The sequence below is a fragment of the Rattus norvegicus genome, chromosome X (assembly GCF_036323735.1).
Source record: "Rattus norvegicus strain BN/NHsdMcwi chromosome X, GRCr8, whole genome shotgun sequence".
Classification (NCBI taxonomy): domain Eukaryota; kingdom Metazoa; phylum Chordata; class Mammalia; order Rodentia; family Muridae; genus Rattus; species Rattus norvegicus.
The window spans coordinates 62,899,358-62,918,055 of record NC_086039.1 but is presented as its reverse complement, the minus strand read 5'-3'; the positions used below and the strand labels follow the sequence as shown (position 1 = coordinate 62,918,055).

The following is an 18,698-nucleotide window of genomic DNA, read 5'->3' as shown; positions in this document are numbered from 1 at the left end:
CACACCAGTCTGTAACTCTCTTTGCATGGTGTCTATCGCCCTCTTCTGGCTTTTGTGTGCACTACATTCACATGGTGCTCTCAGATGCATCAAAACATTTTTCATGTTTTGATCTTATGTAAAAAAATTAAGGGAGAATAAGCTTCTTTTTAAAAAACCTGTTCTTATTTTCACTGAAAATTTAAATTTAAATGAAAGATGTGATGCATTTAAATCCCAGGCAAAAGTGGGTAGATCTCTGTAAGTTGGAGGCCAGCCTCCTCTATGTGTAAGGACCCTGTCTGAAAAAAATGCTGGGCAGAGTTGGCACATTCGGAGTCCCAGCATTCAGGAGGCAGAGGCAGGCAGATCTCTGAGTTCAGGGTTAGCCTCTTCTACAGTGCAAGTTCCAGGACAGCCAAGGCTGCCTACACAGAGAAACTATTTTTGATTATGAGCCTAGCCTTTAACGGTCCAGCCCAAGCGAAACCAACTCTTAAAAAAACAAAAAGCAAAAAAATGTAAACTAGAACAAGTATTTTGTTGTGCTTACTATATATGTATGAAAATGGAAGTATATGTAAAAGGGTGTCAGTTCTTAACTAGACTCTGAAGTAAATCATTCCAGGAGTGTTTTACATAATAAGGCTACGTGCATCTTACTTTATTTAGGAGTTGGAACAAAGATCGACCCCACTTTGTGCAGAGCTGACAGAATGGTGGGACAAGTGCTTGGTGCAGTTGGAGCTTTACCTGAAATATTCACAGAACTGGAAATTTCCTATTTCCTGCTCAGACGTCTTCTGGGCGTACGTACTGAAGGAGACAAGAAAGCAGCAAAGGTATGTGCTTTGTGTGATTCATGTTTCGAAAAGGGGCCAGTACCAATGCTAGATTCAGTTTTGGTCTTTTATAGTTAATATGCAATTAATGTGTAAGTACACTGACTTCCTAAAAAAAAAATAATAATAAAATCAAGAATAGGGCTGGTGGGCTGGAGAGATGGCTCAGTGGTTAAGAGCACTGTCTGCTCTTCCAGAGGTCCTGGGTTCAATTCCCAGCAACCACATGGTGGCTCACAACCATCTGTAAAGAGATCCGATGCCCTCTTTTGGGCATCCGATGCCCCTTTTTGTATGTTAAGACAGCTACAGTGTACTTATATATAATAAATGAATAAATCTTAAAAAAAAAAAATAGGGCTGGAGAGATGACTCAGAAATTAAGAGCACTGGCTAAGGTCCTGAGTTCAATTCCCAGCAACCACATGGTGGCTCACAACCATCTGTAATGGGATCCTATGCCCTCTTCTGTTGTGCAGGTGTATATGCGGAACACGCACACTTAAAATATAAACTTTTAAAATTAAAAATAAAAAATTAAGAATAGCCAGAAGTGGCAGTACAAGCCTTTAATCCCAGTACTGCAGGGGCAGAAGCAGGGAGATCTCTGAGTTCAAGGATGGGCTGCTGGGACTACACAGAAAAATCCTATATGGGGAGAGGGAATCAAGACCAACTCTATGGCAATCCATTTTATGTTTGTTGTTGTTGTTGTTGGGTTTTTTGGTTTGTTTGTTTTTTTTTTAAACAATTCCCACCATTTGGTTTTTTGAGGCAAGGTCTTTCAACTTAGCCCTGGCTGTCCTAGAACTCACTATGTTAATCAGACTGGTCTCAAACTCAGATCAGTCTGCCTTCTGAGTACCTGGCTAAACTGTGTGCTACCACGCTCTTTAGAAAGCACTTTCTTATGTGTTGTCCGTCTTTCTCCAATTTATTTTCCTAGGTCCAAAAACTGTCTAAGAATGAAGTGCTCATGGTCAACATAGGATCCTTGTCAACAGGAGGAAGAGTTAGTGCTGTCAAGGCTGATTTGGGCAAGATTGTTTTGACCAATCCTGTGTGCACAGAAGTAGGAGAAAAAATTGCCCTTAGCAGAAGAGTTGAAAAACACTGGCGGTAAGTTTGCTCAGCTTCGCCGCTGTCTGTTAGCGATCTTCAGTTCTTGTTGGTGTATGTATGGACATGCTTCCCCTGATCACAGCAGTTAGTGTGGCTTTAGCTCTTACCTTTTCATTTGGATGGTATTTAAAGCTGTATTTATATATATCCTTGATTTATTTTCCTTTCTATTAGTACAAATCCTTCAGTTGGCTTCCCTTTGTTTTAGGTGTAACATATATTTAAAAAAAAAAAAAAAAAACCAAAGCAGTGACTTAGTGTCAATATTTCCATCATCTGACTTTTTCCCCTTCGTTTATTTAAAGTAGGTGTGTGTGTGTTTGGGGCTGGGGTGGGGGGGGCAGAGAGAGAGTCAGAGTACCTCGTGGAGTTGGTTTTGCTGCCATGTGAGTTCCAGGGATTAAATTCAGGTCATCCAACTTGGCAGCAGACATTCTTTTTAAACATTCTTTGTTTATTTATTATTTGTCTGTGGGTGTGTAGGGGGTGTATTTTGATCATGCTCAGGTCTGCCCCTCATAAACTTTGTTTTTGGGGGAAAAAACTCACTATAGCCCTGGCTAGACTCAAACTCACAGAGATCTGCCTACTCTGTCTTCTGAATGCTAAAATTAAAGGTGTGCACCACCATACCTGGCCCCCATAAACTTTTATTTGTACTTAACAGTGGGGGCTAGAGAGATGGCTCAGTGGTTAAGGGCATTGAGTACCTGAGTTCAATTCCTTCCACCCAATGGCAGCTCACAACTGTCTATAACTCTAGTTAGAGTGGATCTGACTCCCTCACTAGACATAGATGTAGTAGGCCAAACACTAAATGTACATAAGAAAATAAATTATATATGCTTAACAGTGACGTTGCAAGGATTGTATAGAAAACTCATAAATATCCCTTGTCTAGAAAGATACATGCACATACACATATTATTCGGTTGTGTATTTCATGCTTTTTTTCCTCTTTCATAACCAAGAAATTGAACACCAAAACCAAGAATTACAGGGAATCCAAGGCCAGCCTGGACTACAAAGTTTTAGGGCATTTTGCATTATAGACTGAAATTCTATCTCAAAAAAAAAAAATGTTGAAGGCTAGGGAGAGGGCTTAGCAGTTAATATGTCTGCTCTTTCAGAGGGCTCAAGTTTGATTTTCAGCACCCACATGACAGCTCATTTTACACGTGTGTGTGTGTGTGTGTGTGTGTGTGTGTGTGTGTGTGTGTGTGTGTGTGTGCATAAAATAAATGAAAAGTGTTTGGGGTTGGGGCTGGGCTGGAGAGATGACTCTTGAGAGCACTGATTGCTCTTCCAGAGTTCTTAAGTTCAATTTCCCAGCAATTATGATGGCTCACAACCATCTATAATGGGATTTGACGCCCTCTTCTGGTGTATAGGCATATATGCAGACAGAACACTGTATACATAATAAATAAATGTTTAAAAAATGTTAAAAGAAAAAAATTAAGTTGGGCATGGTAGCAAGCACATTCCTATAATCCTGGCCCTTAGGAGTCAAAGATGGGTGGCTCTCCATGGTTTGGAGGCCAGTCTTGTCTACATTGCAAGTTCCAAGCCATCCAGGGCCATGCAGTAAAATTTTGTTTCTTCCTGAGAGAAGAAATGGGTGGTGATGACATACATCTTTAATTCCAGTACTTGGGAGGCAGGGACAGGTGAATCTCTGTTCAAGGCTATCCTGGACTAACAGTAAAACCTTGTCTCAAAAAAAACAAAGAAAAGGAGGCTAGTAGTTAAGAATACTGACTGCTTTTCCAGAGATCCTGAGTTCATTTCCCAGCAACTATATGGTGGTGCCACTACACACACACACACACACACACACACACACACACACACACCCCTCTAAAGTAGACTATGGATTTTCTCCAAAATTATTCCCCTGTTTCTTGACCTTGTTCTTCACCACCTATTTTCTTGGTCAGTCTTTCTTAATACTGTACAGGTCATGATTTCTCATTTCATTCTTGCTAAAAAGATTGATCTGAATTGTCACCCTGCAGTGTAGCAATCATTAACCTTTTATCTCCACCCCACCCAAAAAGACAGGATGTCTCTCTATGTAACCCTGGCTGTTCTGGAAGTCACTGTATAGAGCAAGCTAGCATGGAACTCACAGTGATCCATCCATCTGCCTCTGCCTCCTGAGTGCTAGGATCAAAAGGGTGTTATACCACTGCTAGCAAAGTCCTGCTGTAGGAATCAATCTGCTTAGTGTTCTGTGGTTCTTTCTTTTCTCAGCTCATGTTATTTAAAGACATTGTCTGGAGAGATGGCTCAGCGGTTAAGTGCACTGACTGCTCTTCCAGAGGTCCTGAGTTCAATTCCCAGCAACCACATGGTGGCTCAGAACCATCTGTAATGGAATCTGATGCCCTCTTTTGCTGTGTCTGAAGACAGTGACAGTGTACTCATATACAAACAATAAATCTTAAAAAAAAAAAAAAGACATTGTGATCTGATGAGGCTCTATCAATGGAAAGAAAGCATTTTCCAAAGATAGACATAGAGAACTGCAGTTTGTTTTGTTTTTTAAATCTGAGCTTGGTATAGTGGCACAGGCCTTTAATCCCAGCATATGGGAAGCAGAGTCAGGTGGGCCTCAAGTTCCAGGCCAGCCTAGTTTACAAAGCAACCTCCAGGCATCCAAAACTGCACAGTAAAAGTCCTTTTCAAAAAAACAAAACACATATGTAGAGAGATGGGTGCATGCACACAAGACATATTAGAGATGTAATTTGGATGGTCTGAAGGTCCCTTAGGTGGATCTGAACAGTCTGAATGGGTAGGTAGTTTTTTGTTCTATTCTGTTTTCTTTTTGATAGACCATTAAAAGGCAAATATACTTTATTTTATGTGTATGAATGTTTGCCTGAATGTATATATATGCACTACATGCTTGCCCAGTGCTCAAAGAAGTTGTAATTGCTGGATCTTTGTGGTTGTGAACCATCATGTGGGTGCTAGAAAATGAACCCAGGTCCTCAGCAAGAACAGCAAGTGCCTTTCACCACTAAGCCATCTCTCCAAATAACTTAGGTTCTGTTTGTTTTCTTTGATACAAGGTCTCACTTTGTAGACCAGGCAGTTCTTAAATACAGATCTGCCTTCTGCTACTTCGTGGGTGCTGGCGTGTGCCACCACACCTGGCAAGTTTCTGCTTTTTTAGGATGTAATTTCTTGTTGCCCAAGCTAGCCACACACAATATGTAGCCATTAATTAATTCCTCGTTTTCCTGTCTCCCAAATGCTTGAATTTATAGGCGTGCGTGAACTACCACACCCAACTTGCTAGTAATCTATGACGGCAGGCTTTGTTTGATTCTCTTGCCATGCTATCCAGCATCTATCCACCCATCTGCTTTTTAAAGTCTGAGAAAATGGTGTAAACTTTCTTTATGAAGAAGCAGCTGAATTTAAAAAATAAACGGGCAACGCCCAGTCATATGATAGTGTGGTGTGTCAGTATGGTGCGTGTGAAGCTCATAATTTCTTCTATTTCTATTTTGCAGTTTAATTGGTTGGGGTCAGATAAGAAGAGGAGTGACCATTAAGCCGACTGTAGATGATGACTGAAGATTCCACGTTAAACAATGCCTTGGGATGGAGTTGGAATTTCTTTTAATAGCCTAGGGGTATATTTTCAAAGCAATACTAGAAAGAATTAATTTAATAGCTCATTACCTTACTAGTAGCTATAAATTTATTCTTTTATTTTGGTGTTGAAAATTTAAACTCTACTTTTTTTTTCTTTTTATTGATTCCTTGTTTCATATCATGTAGCCCAACCCACTCATCCCCTCATATCTGACCTTGCAACCTCCCCCAAAATAAATAACACAAACAACCACAACAAAGCATAGAAAGCATCTCATGGTGGAAGCTGTAGCTTCTGTGACAACACCAGTGTTGGCTCCTCATCAGGACTCCCTCAAGTTAACCTGTTGCTGTGCTGTGTCATGGGGATCCTACAGCTTTGGAACAGCAGGACTGGCCCTTTCACAGTCCCATCTATTCGAAGATGATATAGGTTTTAGGGTGGGTCAATTCAAAGCCCTGAAACTGGACTGGGCTGGAAACTAAGGTCAACTGGACTGGGCCAGCTCTCCCAGTGTGCCTTCACCATCAGGGCCAGCTTCACTGTGTTGCCCAGGTGAGGTGACAGGACTGCTCATACTCTTAAGGCCAGGTCTTCCTATAGAAGGTAGCAATGGGGGAGGGCATCCCATTCACACCACCTTATAACAAAGGAGTGGCAGGGCCAGCTGTCCAGAGTGCTGTATGCAACAAGCGGCGGGGCCAGATCTGCACAGTCCTGGACATTCCAGTGTTCTCTAGTGGTAATAATAATCCATGGACACTGACCCACCACTGTGGAGCCACAGACTCAAACAGGGCCCCAATGGCAGGGATGCCCACTCATAAGAGGCTATTTCTTTCCACCCATGACCCTTCAATTCCTTTTATCTATTGCCATGCACTAGAGGGCAGGTCTGTGGGTGACATGGAGGTTTGCAAGACCTTGTGTTCCTCTTCTCATGCTGTGCTGCTGTGATTTGATTTTTATGATCCCTAGGCATAAGACTTAAGTTTTGGCCATGAAGTTAGGATGAACAAAGGGCTGCCATCTGCCCCAATTTAGAACAATACCACCAACAAGGTGTCTCTGTGCCCCTTGCTGGGATTTGTAATCTTTCTAATATGGGGCCTAAAATTAAATGTGAAAATTGGTATACTATATACTACATTGGATCAAATCTACATTTTAGCAAAAGTTAAGCATTCCAAAATAATGTCTAATTTATCAATGAATAAAAGTTTGAAGTGAAGATGATCTATTCTTATGATTTACCTGTGACCAGCTCCATACTGAAGGGCAATTAGTAAAAACTAAACATCTACCCCTTTATTTGTCCTATTTGAGGTTCTGTTTGAAATTTGAAGGAAGATGAACAAGGGGCTCAAATGAGCACTGCTCTTAGAAATCGAGTGCCTAATCCCTTAGCTTGGGTGGATCTTTCTTATTCAGTTCCTGAATGGGACCTTAGGAATCCAGTGCCAGAACTTCTCACCGTCTTCCAGTGCCCTGAGACTGTCTTTATCATGTATACTTAAAATCTCAGTCTTCTCTCACTGGCAGATAGTATAACAGCAGGTGATTAGTGGTGATTGACAAGGTTCTGTCCAGGTTGCTTTGTTGAGGTCTTTATTTTAGTAAGCTATGGATGGAATAGTCTCTTGCATGATGAATAAATAGTCTACCATGGACTCCACTGCCCCTAGCTGTAGATCCTTTCCTTAGTTGGTAGGATTATGGTAGAAATTGTGCTATTAGTGATCTTTGAGCCGTGGAAAAGATAAAAATTGTTCAAAAACAGTGTGTCCTTTGGTTTCTAAATCTATTCCCCCACATGCCTGCAGTTTTCTTGTGCTGTGCTTTTTAAATTAATCGTGTTTTTACTTAATTAGATACTCTTCTATAGCAATGATTTCCAACTCTGGCTTACATAAGAATTGCTGGGGAAGTTTGAAGGGGGAAATAAAAGCCCCGAGGTGCAGTCCAGGCTTTGATAGTTTTTAAAATTCACCAGTGTTGAGAAAGAAGTGAGTTTAGAAATAGGCATCCTAAATAATGACATCACTGATTTCAGTGGCCACAATTACTCTGCTGTGCTCTTTTGGATACTGCAGCTGCCTTATAGAGACTTAGTGAGTTTTGAGGAAACCTATTGACATTATGTATTTGATTGATTCTGAAAGGTTGTATTGTAGCATGAAGAAACTAGTAAATGTGAAAATAACTGGATTCTTGAAAAAGACTTCATTTGGTGATGCTTTTAATGAAATATACTTTGAGGTTTTTTTCTAAAAACAAGTATATATTTTTAAATTTTATTTTTTACTTTACATTCTGCTCACTACCCCTATACCCTCCCACAATCCTTCCCCTATCCCCTTTGCTCCTTCACTGAGCAGGTGGTGTCTCCCTGGGTATCCCCCTGCCCTGGCACTTTAAGTCTCTGTGAGGCTAGGCACTTCTCCCACTGAGGCCATACAAGGCAGCCCAGCTAGAAGAACATGTCCCACATACAGGCAACACTTTTGGGAATAACCCCAACTCCAGTATGTTCTTTGGTTGGTTCAGACTCTTGAGAACCCAAGGGTCCAGATAGTTGGCTCTGTTGAACTTCCTGTGGAGTTCTTATCACCTTTGGGCTTGCAGTCTTTCCTCCTATTCTTCCATAAGAGTCCTCAAGCTCCAAGTCCAAGGCTGTGGGTGTCTATCTGAGTCAGCTGCTGGGTGGAGCCTCTCAGAGAACAACATGCTCCTGTCTGCAAGCATAGCAGAGCATCAGTAATGTCAGGGATTGCTGCTTGCCGATGGGATGATTCTCAACTTGGGCTGGTTATTGGTTGGCCTTTCCCTCAGGCTATACTCCATCTCCTGTGCCTGCATTTCTTGTAGACAGGATAACTTGGGTTGAAAGTTTTGTAGGCTGGATTATTTCTCGTGCTCCACTGAGGTTCCTGTGTGGCTACAGGAGGTGGCCTCTTCAGGTTCCATGTCCCCAATGCTAACACTCAGAACATTGACACTGAAAGACTGAATTCAAGACCAGCCTGAAGTCAAACCCTGTCTAAAGGAAAAACCACCTGGAGAGGTGGTTTAGCAATTAAGTACATTGGCTGCTCTTCCAGTGGACCAGAGTTCAAATCCCAGCAACCATATGGCAGCTCACAACTGTAATTGTTCCAGGGGACCAAACACCCTCACACAGACATACATGTAGACAAAACAGATCAATGCACATAAAATAAAAATCACTTTAAAAGAAAAAAGACGATCATGAGATTGGTTTATTGAAAACTAGTTTCTGGGGCTAGAGAAATGGCTCAGTGGTTAAGAACACTAACTGCTCTTCCAGAGGTCCTGAGTTCAATTCCCAGTGACCACATGGTGGCTCACAGCCATCTGTAATGGAATCTGATGCCCTCTTCTCTTGTGTCTGAAGACAGCTCAGTGTGTGTATGTATGTATGTATGTATGTGTGTGTGTGTGTGTGTGTGTATATATCTTTTTTAAAAAAAAAACTAGTTTGTGTGGCTGGAAAGAGGGATCCATGGTTAAGAACACTGGATGCTCTTCCAGAGGACCTGGGTTCAGTTCCTAGATCACATGGCTGCTTACAACTGTAACTCCAGTTTTAGGGAATCCAGCACCTTTACCTGGCTTCTGTAGGCACCAGGTGTGCACGTGGTACCCAGTTAGATACATGTAATTGGCTTCTGCAAAAATCTTGATCTGAGTATATATTTTGCCAACTTTCAATAAATCAATTCTTGACAGTAATCGAATATTGCTGAAGATAAAAGCAGAAGATAGCAGATACCCTAGCTGCTTGTTTAGAATAATTATATCCTTAGCACTGAGGAGGCTTGGGGGGGGGTCTCAAAAAAAGGGAGGTAGGTTTGGTATGATTTTGGTTCTTTTTTTTTTTAATAAAGTTTTTTTTTTTTATTTTACTTTAGGTATATAAGTACTGTAGCTGTCTTCAGACACACCAGAAGGGGGTGCCAGATCCTTTTACAGATAGTTGTGAGCCACTATGTGATTAAGTCCGTCTGAGTTTAAGTCCATCCTGAACAGTTTCAGCTTCAGAACAGCCAGGGCTACGGAGAGACCCTATCACACACACACAAAAATTTCTTCTCATGGCCTCTTTCTACTTTTTTATTTAGGAGTCTGCATGTACACCTGCAAGCCAGAAGAGGGCATCAGATCCCTTTTTTTTTTTTTTTTTTTGTTCTTTTTTTCAGAGCTGGGGACCGAACCCAGGGCCTTGCGCTTCCTAGGCAAGCGCTCTACCACTGAGCTAAATCCCCAACCCCAAAACACTAATGATTTACTTTTTTTTTTCTTTTTTTTTTCGGAGCTGGGGACCGAACTCAGGGCCTTGCGCATGCTAGGCAAGCGCTCTACCACTGAGCTAAATCCCAACCCCCAGATCCCTTTTATAGATGGTAGTGAGCCCATATGGTTGCTGGAAATTGAACTCCGGACTTCTGAGCACACTGTAGCTGTCTTCAGACACACCAGAAGAGGGCATCGGATTCTGCTACAGACGACTGTGAGCCACCACGTGGTTGCTGGGGATTGAACTCAGAACCTCTGGAAGAGTAGTCGGTGCTCTTAACCTCTGAGCCATCTCTCCAGGCCGAACTCCGGACTTCTGGAAGATCACTGAGCCATCTCTTCAGCCCTGATTTTGGTTTTTCAAGACAGGGAAAAGGGAAGGGTCAAATAAAAATATGTATGAAAATGCCATGATGAAACTCCTAATTTTGTATGCTAATTATTAAAATTTCCTGCTCCCAGGGCTGGAGAGATGGCTCAGCCAGCAAGAGCACTGGCTGCTCTTCCAGAGGATCCGGGTTCAATTCCCAGCACCCACATGGCAGCTTACAACTTTCTGCAACTCCAGTTCCAGAAAACTTAGCATCCTCACACAGACATACATGCAGGCAAAATGCCAATGCACATAGAATAAATATTATTTTTTAAAAATTTCTGGTTGGGGATTTAGCTCAGCGGTAGAGCGCTTGCCTATGCGCAAGACCCTGGGTTCGGTCCCCAGCTCCGAAAAAAAAAAAAAAAGTTCTGCTACCTAAAAGTGGGAAGACTCCTATGAAACATGGTTAGTGGGGTCTGGAGAGATGGTTCAGAGGTTAAGAGCACTGGCTGCTCTTCCAGAGGTCAATTCCTAGCACCCACATGGTGGCTCATAGCCATCTATAATGAGATGTGGTGCCCTCTTCTGGCCTTCAGGCATACATGCAGGCAGAACACTGTATACATAATAAATCTTGTTTAAAAAGTCATTTAAAAAATGGTAAGGATCAAGCAAAAGGCCCTGGGTTTGGTCCCCAGCTCTGAAAAAAAGAAAAGAAAAAAATGGTAAGGAGGTAGAGTTCAGACCTAGTATAGATGAGGCTCTGAGTCAATCTCTAACATAACTAACACAAAATGAGTGTTTTCATGTAGATATAAAGTCCACACTAAAATTTAGTGAGTCAGTCATTTTTGTGTATGTCTCAGTGCCTGAGTGCATATATGTGCATTACGTGTATACAGGAAACCACAGATGTCAAAATAAGATGTCAGGTCCCCTGGAGCTGAGTTGTGAGCTCTCCTATGGGTTCTGGGAACTGAATCTCGATGCTTTAACAAGAGCAGCAGGCACCGTTTATTGCTGAGCTATCTCTCCAGGCACCTCAGGTCATTTGCTTTCTGTTATTCAGCTAGAACCACAGCCCGTGAGATTGTAACACTCCTGTTCAGAGTGGGTTTTCTCTGCTTAAATCTTTTGTTAATCCTGAGATTCAAGAAGAAAGAAAAAAGGGACTGAGTCCGCCATTGTCCAAATTAAAGCAAGCTGTACTCAAGTGCACTGCAGGCTGGCCGGCTGGCCAGCTGGCTGTCCCGGTCTCCTCTAAGAGCAGCCCCCACTGGCTTCTTGAAGCCCCCGCCCCCAGGGGAGATAAGGCGCTAAGGCCTTTGCAGTGGGAGAGAGAGTTGGTGATTATTCATTGTTAAAAGGATACTATGAAAAGGTGAGGAACAAAGACAAGGATATGCACCAAGTGAATGGGAGTTAAAGGCCCTAACAAAGGCAAAGACGCACAAGGGCGAATGGGGGTTTTAAGGCCTCACACCAGGAATTTACTCTTGATTTCAAATAGAGGCCTTAATTAGCAGGGACTTCACACAGGACAAACAGACTTATCTCTTAGCTGGATTTTAGCACCAAGCAAACTGCTTTGATATAAACAGAACTCTCATCCTGTGAGATAGGTTCTCCGTTTTGGCCTTATTTCAACCTGCAAGGTATTTGTTCTGGCCTTGGTCTCATACTTTCTGAAACTATGCTCACGTGCAAACCCAGAGAGGTGTGTTTCCATGGTGATTACAAATTATTCAATCAAGTTAATAAGATTAATCTTCACAACTCCACCCGTTGTTAACTACACACTCAGCCAGACCACATCATTATAAATCATAACACTTTCGTCTCAATACAAAATGCATCTAGTCCATCTCTAAAAGTCTCCATAGTCATTAAACAGTCTCATCTGGGACCTAAGGTACTGTTTTCTGTAAGCCAATGTAAAATTAAAACATAAATTATACACTTTGTGAAGATAAATATTCCCATTTGCAAAGGGAAGAATGGGTTTACAGAAACAAAAGATCTGGCCAGAACGAGACCAAAACCCACAGGTCAAACCTCAAATCCTTGTCAGGCACATGAGGTTCATGATGGAACCATTGGGGATTTAGCTCAGTGGTAGAGCGCTTGCCTAGGAAGCACAAGGCCCTGGGTTCGGTCCCCAGCTCCGAAAAAAAAAGGGGGGGGGGAGAAATCTTGGGTAGTCCAAACTGTCAAGTTCTGCTACACATGTCTTGGCCTCATTGGGTCTTGGAAGATTTTATGATACTGCCCTACCCCTTCATATTCTTTTTTTTTTTTAAGATTTATTTATTATATTAAGTACACTGTAGCTGTTTTCAGACACACCAGAAGAGGGCATCAGATCCCATTACAGATGGTTGTGAGCCACCGTGTGGTTGCTAGGAATTGAACTCAGGACCTCTGGAAGGGCAGTCAGTGCTCTTAACCACTCAGCCATCTCTCCAGCCCCCCCCCCTTCATATTCTTGAATCTTACATGCCTGTAAAACCAAGAACACATGGGTAACGCTGCCAGTTCTGTTTTTAAGTCAGCTCAGTCTCTTTGGGTTTTAGTCAGCCTTCATAAACAAAAAATTGTAGTGGGCTCTGTGGCTAGATGGTGAGTTTAGAGCAGGGAACCCCTGTTTTTTGGTTAAGTTAGGTTCTCTCCTTTCAATTCATTTGTATTTTCACAAGATGGAGCCTTTGATGGGTAGGCCCTCGGAGAAACTTCTTTATTGTGCAGTAAAGAAGGGTCCTATGTAATGGCGCTTAGTCTTATAATTACAACTGCTGTTTCAGAGTCAGACTTATTTACAAATCTTAAAACCTCTGACCCAGGGGTTGGGGATTTAGCTCAGTGGTTGAGCGCTTACCTAGGAAGCGAAAGGCCCTGGGTTCGGTCCCCAGCTCCGGAAAAAAGAACCAAAAAAAAAAAAAAAAAAAAAAAAAACCTCTTGACCCTTGCCAAACTATGTTTTTCATATTCTATTCCCTTTGTTGTTTTACTGTAGGTCTGAACAAAGGCAGTGACACCTAACGGGACAGCCTCCTGTCTTGACATTCCCTCCTCCAAATTAGTCCATTACTTTTAAATTCAGCCTTACTCTGCTTCTCAGGATGGAGGTAGAAAACAGTCCGATTCTTTACCAGAATACAACAAGAATGACCTCTAGAGTGCACATTCCCTTCCGAAACCTCACAAGGTGGGCCTCCACTTTTGCATTTCTCTAAGCATTGTGGTCTTTTAAACTCACCAGAATAACCAGTTTAGAGAGTTCCCAGACAGTCAGGTTTGTCACACGAGACATCCTATCTCCAAAAACAAAACAAAACAAAAACCCTTAGTAAATGTAGAAAAGGAAATGTTGTAGCATACGAAGCAAAGAACTAGCAGAACCATCATATTTAATGAAACAGTGGGCTAGGCTTATATAGCTCATAGGACTCTTGTCTGTATATCCAGGGCTCCAGTTTCCACCACCTAGCACTTAAAAAGAAACCGTACTAAAACATCAGAACTTTGTGATATCTTGTAGTGACATAAATAGGGAAAGTTTTTTTTTTAATTTTATTATCTTTTTTTTACACTCCAGATTTTATCCCCCTCCTGGTCCACCCTCTGACTGTTCCACATCCCCTTCCCCAGTCTCCACGAGGATGTCCCCACCCCACCCATCCTACCAGTGTTCTAAACTCCCTGGGGCCTCCAGTCTCTTGAGGGTTAGATGCATCTTCCCTGACTGAACCCAGACCTGGGAGTCCTCTGCTGTATATGTGTTGGAGGCCTCATCTCAGCTGGTGTCTGCTGCCTGGTTGGTGATCCAGTGTCCGAGAGATCTCAGGGGTCCAGGTTAACTGAGACTGCTGGTCCTCCTACAGATAGGGAAAGTTTTAACATGCATAAAATCAAGAAAGACAAGTGTATTCACTCACATCTGTAATTTGAACACCCAGGAGACTGAGTCAGTGTTGTAAAATTGGAGCTACTCAGAGCTACACAGCAAGGCAGTCTCAAAAGGGAGGGAGTGAGAATTGTGGGTTATTGAAGCAACTGGGCTGAAATTCAGAGGATACAATTTTATTGGATTTAAATTCATGTTCATGTTTAGAACAGTCCAGGACTGCTACCACCCAGTTCAGCTCTGCAGTATTGCTCTCTGACACTTAGCAAATGAGATATACATATTAGTAATGGAAAAGACAGAACATTACTGACAGGATATTGATAACATAACTTGGGATGTGTAAGAGAATAAAATGACAAAATTAAAGACAAACATGCACAATTATTCCTTATCTACCATACATATGCGATAGATATAAACTATTCAGGCATACATTCACATGGAATAAGATATGTGGCACACAGGGGTTGGGGATTTAGCTCAGTGGTAGAGCGCTTGCCTAGCAAGCACAAGGCCCTGGGTTCGGTCCCCAGCTCCGGAAAAAAGAACCAAAAAAAAAAAAAAGAAAAAAAAGATATGTGGCACATGTCTTCAATCTCAGCACTTGGAAGGGAGAGGCAGATGGATCTCTGTGAGTTTGAGACAAGTCTGGTCTATAGAGTGAGTCCAGGACTGCCAGGACTCTGTTACACAGAGAAGCCCTGTCTCAAAAAAATTTAAAACAAGCAAACAAACAAAAACAAAACAAAAAGATATGTGTGAGTAAATCTAGCATTTTGCTAAAATATCCAAAGGATATGAACAATTAGAAAATAGACAATATTCTCCTTGGTTGGGACAACTCCATTATGGAGATGTCAATGCCTCCAAATTTTTCATTCCATTCCATGTGATCTCCATCAAAACTTCAGTAAATTTTGAAAAATATTTGTTTTCTTTTATGCACGTGAGTGAACATGTCCACATATGCACACTGTGGTTCATGTGGAAGAGCCTGTTCTCTCCTTCCATCATGTGAGTCTTGGACATTGACCTCAAGTCACAGGGCTTGTCAGCAGGGCACCTTTATCTGCTAAGCCATCTCACTCCCAGCCCCTAAATTTCAGTAAGGTTTTAAAAGAGCTTGTTCAGGGACTGGAGAGATGGCTCAGCAGTTAAGAGCAGTACCCCTTGTGCAGTAGTCTTAAGGTGGTTCATAAATAGTTCAAACCCCAGAGGGATTCAATGTCTTTGGCTACTCTGGGCACCATCACTCATAAGTATACACACACACACACACACACACACACACACACACACACACATACACACACACACACACACAGACTTAAAAATAATAAAAGCAAGTGGAGGGCTATCATCGTTTGCTCATTTAATTGGCTTTTGGGGTTTTGTTTTTTGTTTTGTTGTTTTTTGAGACAGGGCCTCTCTATGTAGTCCTGTGACTCAGCAGTTAAGAGCACCTGGCTGCTCTTTCAAAGGACCCTGGGGGTATTCTTTAACTCCAGTTCCAGGCGATCCAACGCCATTTTCTGCCCTCAGCAGGCAATACTACACACACACACACACACACACACACACACACACACACACACACACGGTGCACTACACACTCATGAATGAAGACAAAAATACTCATAAATAATAGTACTTTTTAGGGGGTGGAGGGTGTTAAGACAGGGTTTCTGCATGTAGTCCTGGCTGCCCTGGAACTTGTTCTGTAGACCAGACTAGCTTTGAGCCCACAGACATTCACCTGCCTCTGCCTCCTGAGTACTGGGATTAAAGGCATGCGCCACCACTGTCCAGTTTAATAAAGTTTTATGATTTATTTTTTATTACTTTTAATTATGAGTATATGCGTATTGTCTGGGTATACACGTGTGCGAGTGGGCACCGAAGCCAGAGGCGTCGGACTCCTCTGGAACTGTTAAAAGCCGGATTCTGGTCCTCTGAAAGTGCAGTAAATTCTTTTAACCGCTGAGCTATATCTCCAGTCCTGACATACAACATTTTAGGGCATCTTTTTTAGATTATTCAATTGCTTATTTAATTTTTAAAATTACATTTATTTTATACAGTGTGTGGGTGGGGAGCGGGCGTTGTCACAGCCCAGGTGGAGGTCCGAGGACTTCCATTAGGGTCCGAGGAGACTCTAGATCGAACTCGGCTGTCAGGCTAGGCAGCAAACATCTTTACTGGCTTGACTTATCTCACCAGACCTAAAATCATAATGTAAAATGTGTTACTGCTGCAGAGACAGATCAATCATTCCACCGGAGTACAACCACACATAAAATTATTGTAATATATTTTATAGGCAGCAGATGCTATCAATGAGGAAAAGGCTTTTCCTGTTTTGAACAGAAAAAATTCACTGAACAAAAAGCCACGCCTAAGACATAGGAGTATTAGGTCCTGGAATAGACAATTTTGATTGGCAATTTTGAAATAAAAGTGCATAGTTGTTCAGGAACCAGACGTGTCCCCTCCGCCCCCATCCTTGTAATAAGGGCGGGGCATACAGGCACTCAGCCGGGGCAGTCGCGGGCGCCCGAGGCGTCCGCGCCTCGGCGCGCGCGTGCGCAGTAGGCAACGGAAGTACGACTAGATTCGATTCCGCCGCTGAGTTCACTTCCTGTATTATGCCGCTGCCCCTCCTCTTTCCCCACCTCGGTAGTGTCGCCGCCTCCACCGTGGGAGTGTAGGTGGAAACCAGTTCCTCCCTAACCGTCCGCCGCTTCTCGAAGAGCTACGGAGCCTGCGTAGTGCGCTACGCTAGGGTGATCAGCGCGGAAAGATAATTGACTCCTTCCGGCTTGAAACAAACCCTTAAAGCGTGCGCTAGGCAAACAGGAAGTGATGAGGCTGGGAAAAGGGGGTGGGTCCAGATCCGTCAGTTTGAGGGCGGAGCTGACGCACTCACGACTTTACTAGCCGAGCCATTAGGCTACGGTCTCGCTCCACCGCACGCCACGCTCTTCCTCCACGTGGAACGTCTAAAATGAACGAGGAGTGGCCTGTTTTACTTCCCTGCTCGTTCATCCGCCATGGAGGAATCCAGAACCTCCAGACGCGTGCGCGTGAATGCGTGCGCTGCTTTTCCTGCTATGCACTCCAACCTTGGGCAAACATCCGCCCTGCTGAGCGTGTTCTATCACGCTACTCGGTTTGGGACGCCTCCATGTCTCTCTTTTTTTTTTTTTTTTTTTTTTTTTTTTTTGCTTCCCTTAAAACTATGTTCCATAAGCCTTAAGTTACACATTTTCTTTTGATTTTTCAAGTTTTTAGATCTTCGTTTTCAATTAAGTATATCGCCAACAGCACTTATGACGGGTAATTTTAGAATAGAAATTGGGGATGGTGTTTGCAAGAATGCTTACTGTATTTCTCTTCCGGATGAAGTTTTATCACGTATTCAGCGCTGCAGAGCCATAGTGAATTTGAAATGCTGTGAAGGGCTGAATTAATGTCCAAAGCAATAGATGCCTGTTGGTTAAATTAAAAACCCGAACTCAAGTGGGAAGGAGGAGAGTCTTTGCTTCTACAAGATTCATCACCTCCTTCATGAAACCTTCGATTTGTTGGTTAGTGCAGGTTCTCACTCTATATTCCAAGCTGGTCGGGAAGTCTCTATGGAGCTGACAGCAATACTGATTTACCTTCCCAACTATTGGGATTATAGCCATAAGCCACCATACTCTGATAATGCTCTGCCATTTGTAGTACATCATTTTACTGTGGTGATGGACATTAGTGCTATCTGTCACCAGGGAACTTTGAAGTCTTCTTCGTGACCTGGCTTAATTTGTTTTTTTTGCATCCTGATGTTTTTCTAATGGATTTGCAATTTCACAGCTATCCGATATCCGTTTTCTAAATTTTAAGAACTTGAACTGAGGGCTGGCTGGCAAGTGGCTCAACAGTTACAAATGCTTACCAGCTAGGTTCTACCCTGGGAATCATACTGAAAGGAGCAAACAGATTACCAAAAGTTGTTCTCTGGACTCCACATATGTTCACACTCACATCTCTCAACACAGTAATAAAAATTCCAAATTCTTTTTTTTTTTTCGGAGCTGGGGACCGAACCCAGGGCCTTGTGCTTGCTAGGCAAGCGCTCTACCACTGAGCTAAATCCCCAACCTCTCCAAGTTCTTTAAAAAAAAAAAAGATTTATTTTTATTTATATGAGTACACTGTTGCTGTCTTCAGACACACCAGAAGAGGGCATTGGATCCTATTGCATATGATCGTGAGCCACCATGTAGTTGTTGGGAATTGAATTCAGGACCTCTAGAAGAGCAGTCAGTGCTCTTAACGGATGAGCCATCTCTCCAGCCCACCCCACCCCGTTTTTAAAAGAAATTTTGGCCTCAGTGGTTAAAAGTACTGGATGTAGGGCTCAGTTTCCATTCTCACAATCACAATTGTCTCTAACTATAGTCCCAGGGGATTCAAAACCTTCTGTCCCGCTAGCACTACATGCACATGGTACACAAACATATATGCAGGCAAAATGCCCATATACACAGCAAAGTTTAAAAACTTTAAAATTTACATTCAACGGACTGGAGAGATGGTTCAGTGGTTAAGAGCACA

At 42.5% G+C, this 18,698-nt stretch overlaps 1 protein-coding gene and 1 long non-coding RNA gene across 3 annotated transcripts in view; one reads left to right on the top strand and one right to left on the bottom strand.

The window, feature by feature from the left end:
- The window catches only part of Eif2s3 (eukaryotic translation initiation factor 2 subunit gamma), a 23,645-nt gene extending 15,881 nt beyond the window's left edge, over positions 1-7,764 (top strand). Inside the window, exons 10-12 of one of the 2 annotated variants that reach the window (NM_001100542.1) lie at positions 652-821; positions 1,768-1,940; positions 5,471-7,764. In NM_001100542.1, the coding sequence (NP_001094012.1) occupies positions 652-821; positions 1,768-1,940; positions 5,471-5,534 (407 nt within the window). In that variant the 3' untranslated portion in view covers positions 5,535-7,764. The remainder of the gene's footprint in view (positions 1-651; positions 822-1,767; positions 1,941-5,470) is intronic. The other variant, XM_063279877.1, reaches the window with a different exon arrangement.
- Positions 7,472-18,698, bottom strand: LOC134484164 (uncharacterized). The gene is made up of 2 exons (XR_010061626.1): positions 16,769-18,698; positions 7,472-14,064 (listed from the first exon to the last, which is right to left on the bottom strand). It is a non-coding gene; the product is annotated as an uncharacterized LOC134484164 (long non-coding RNA).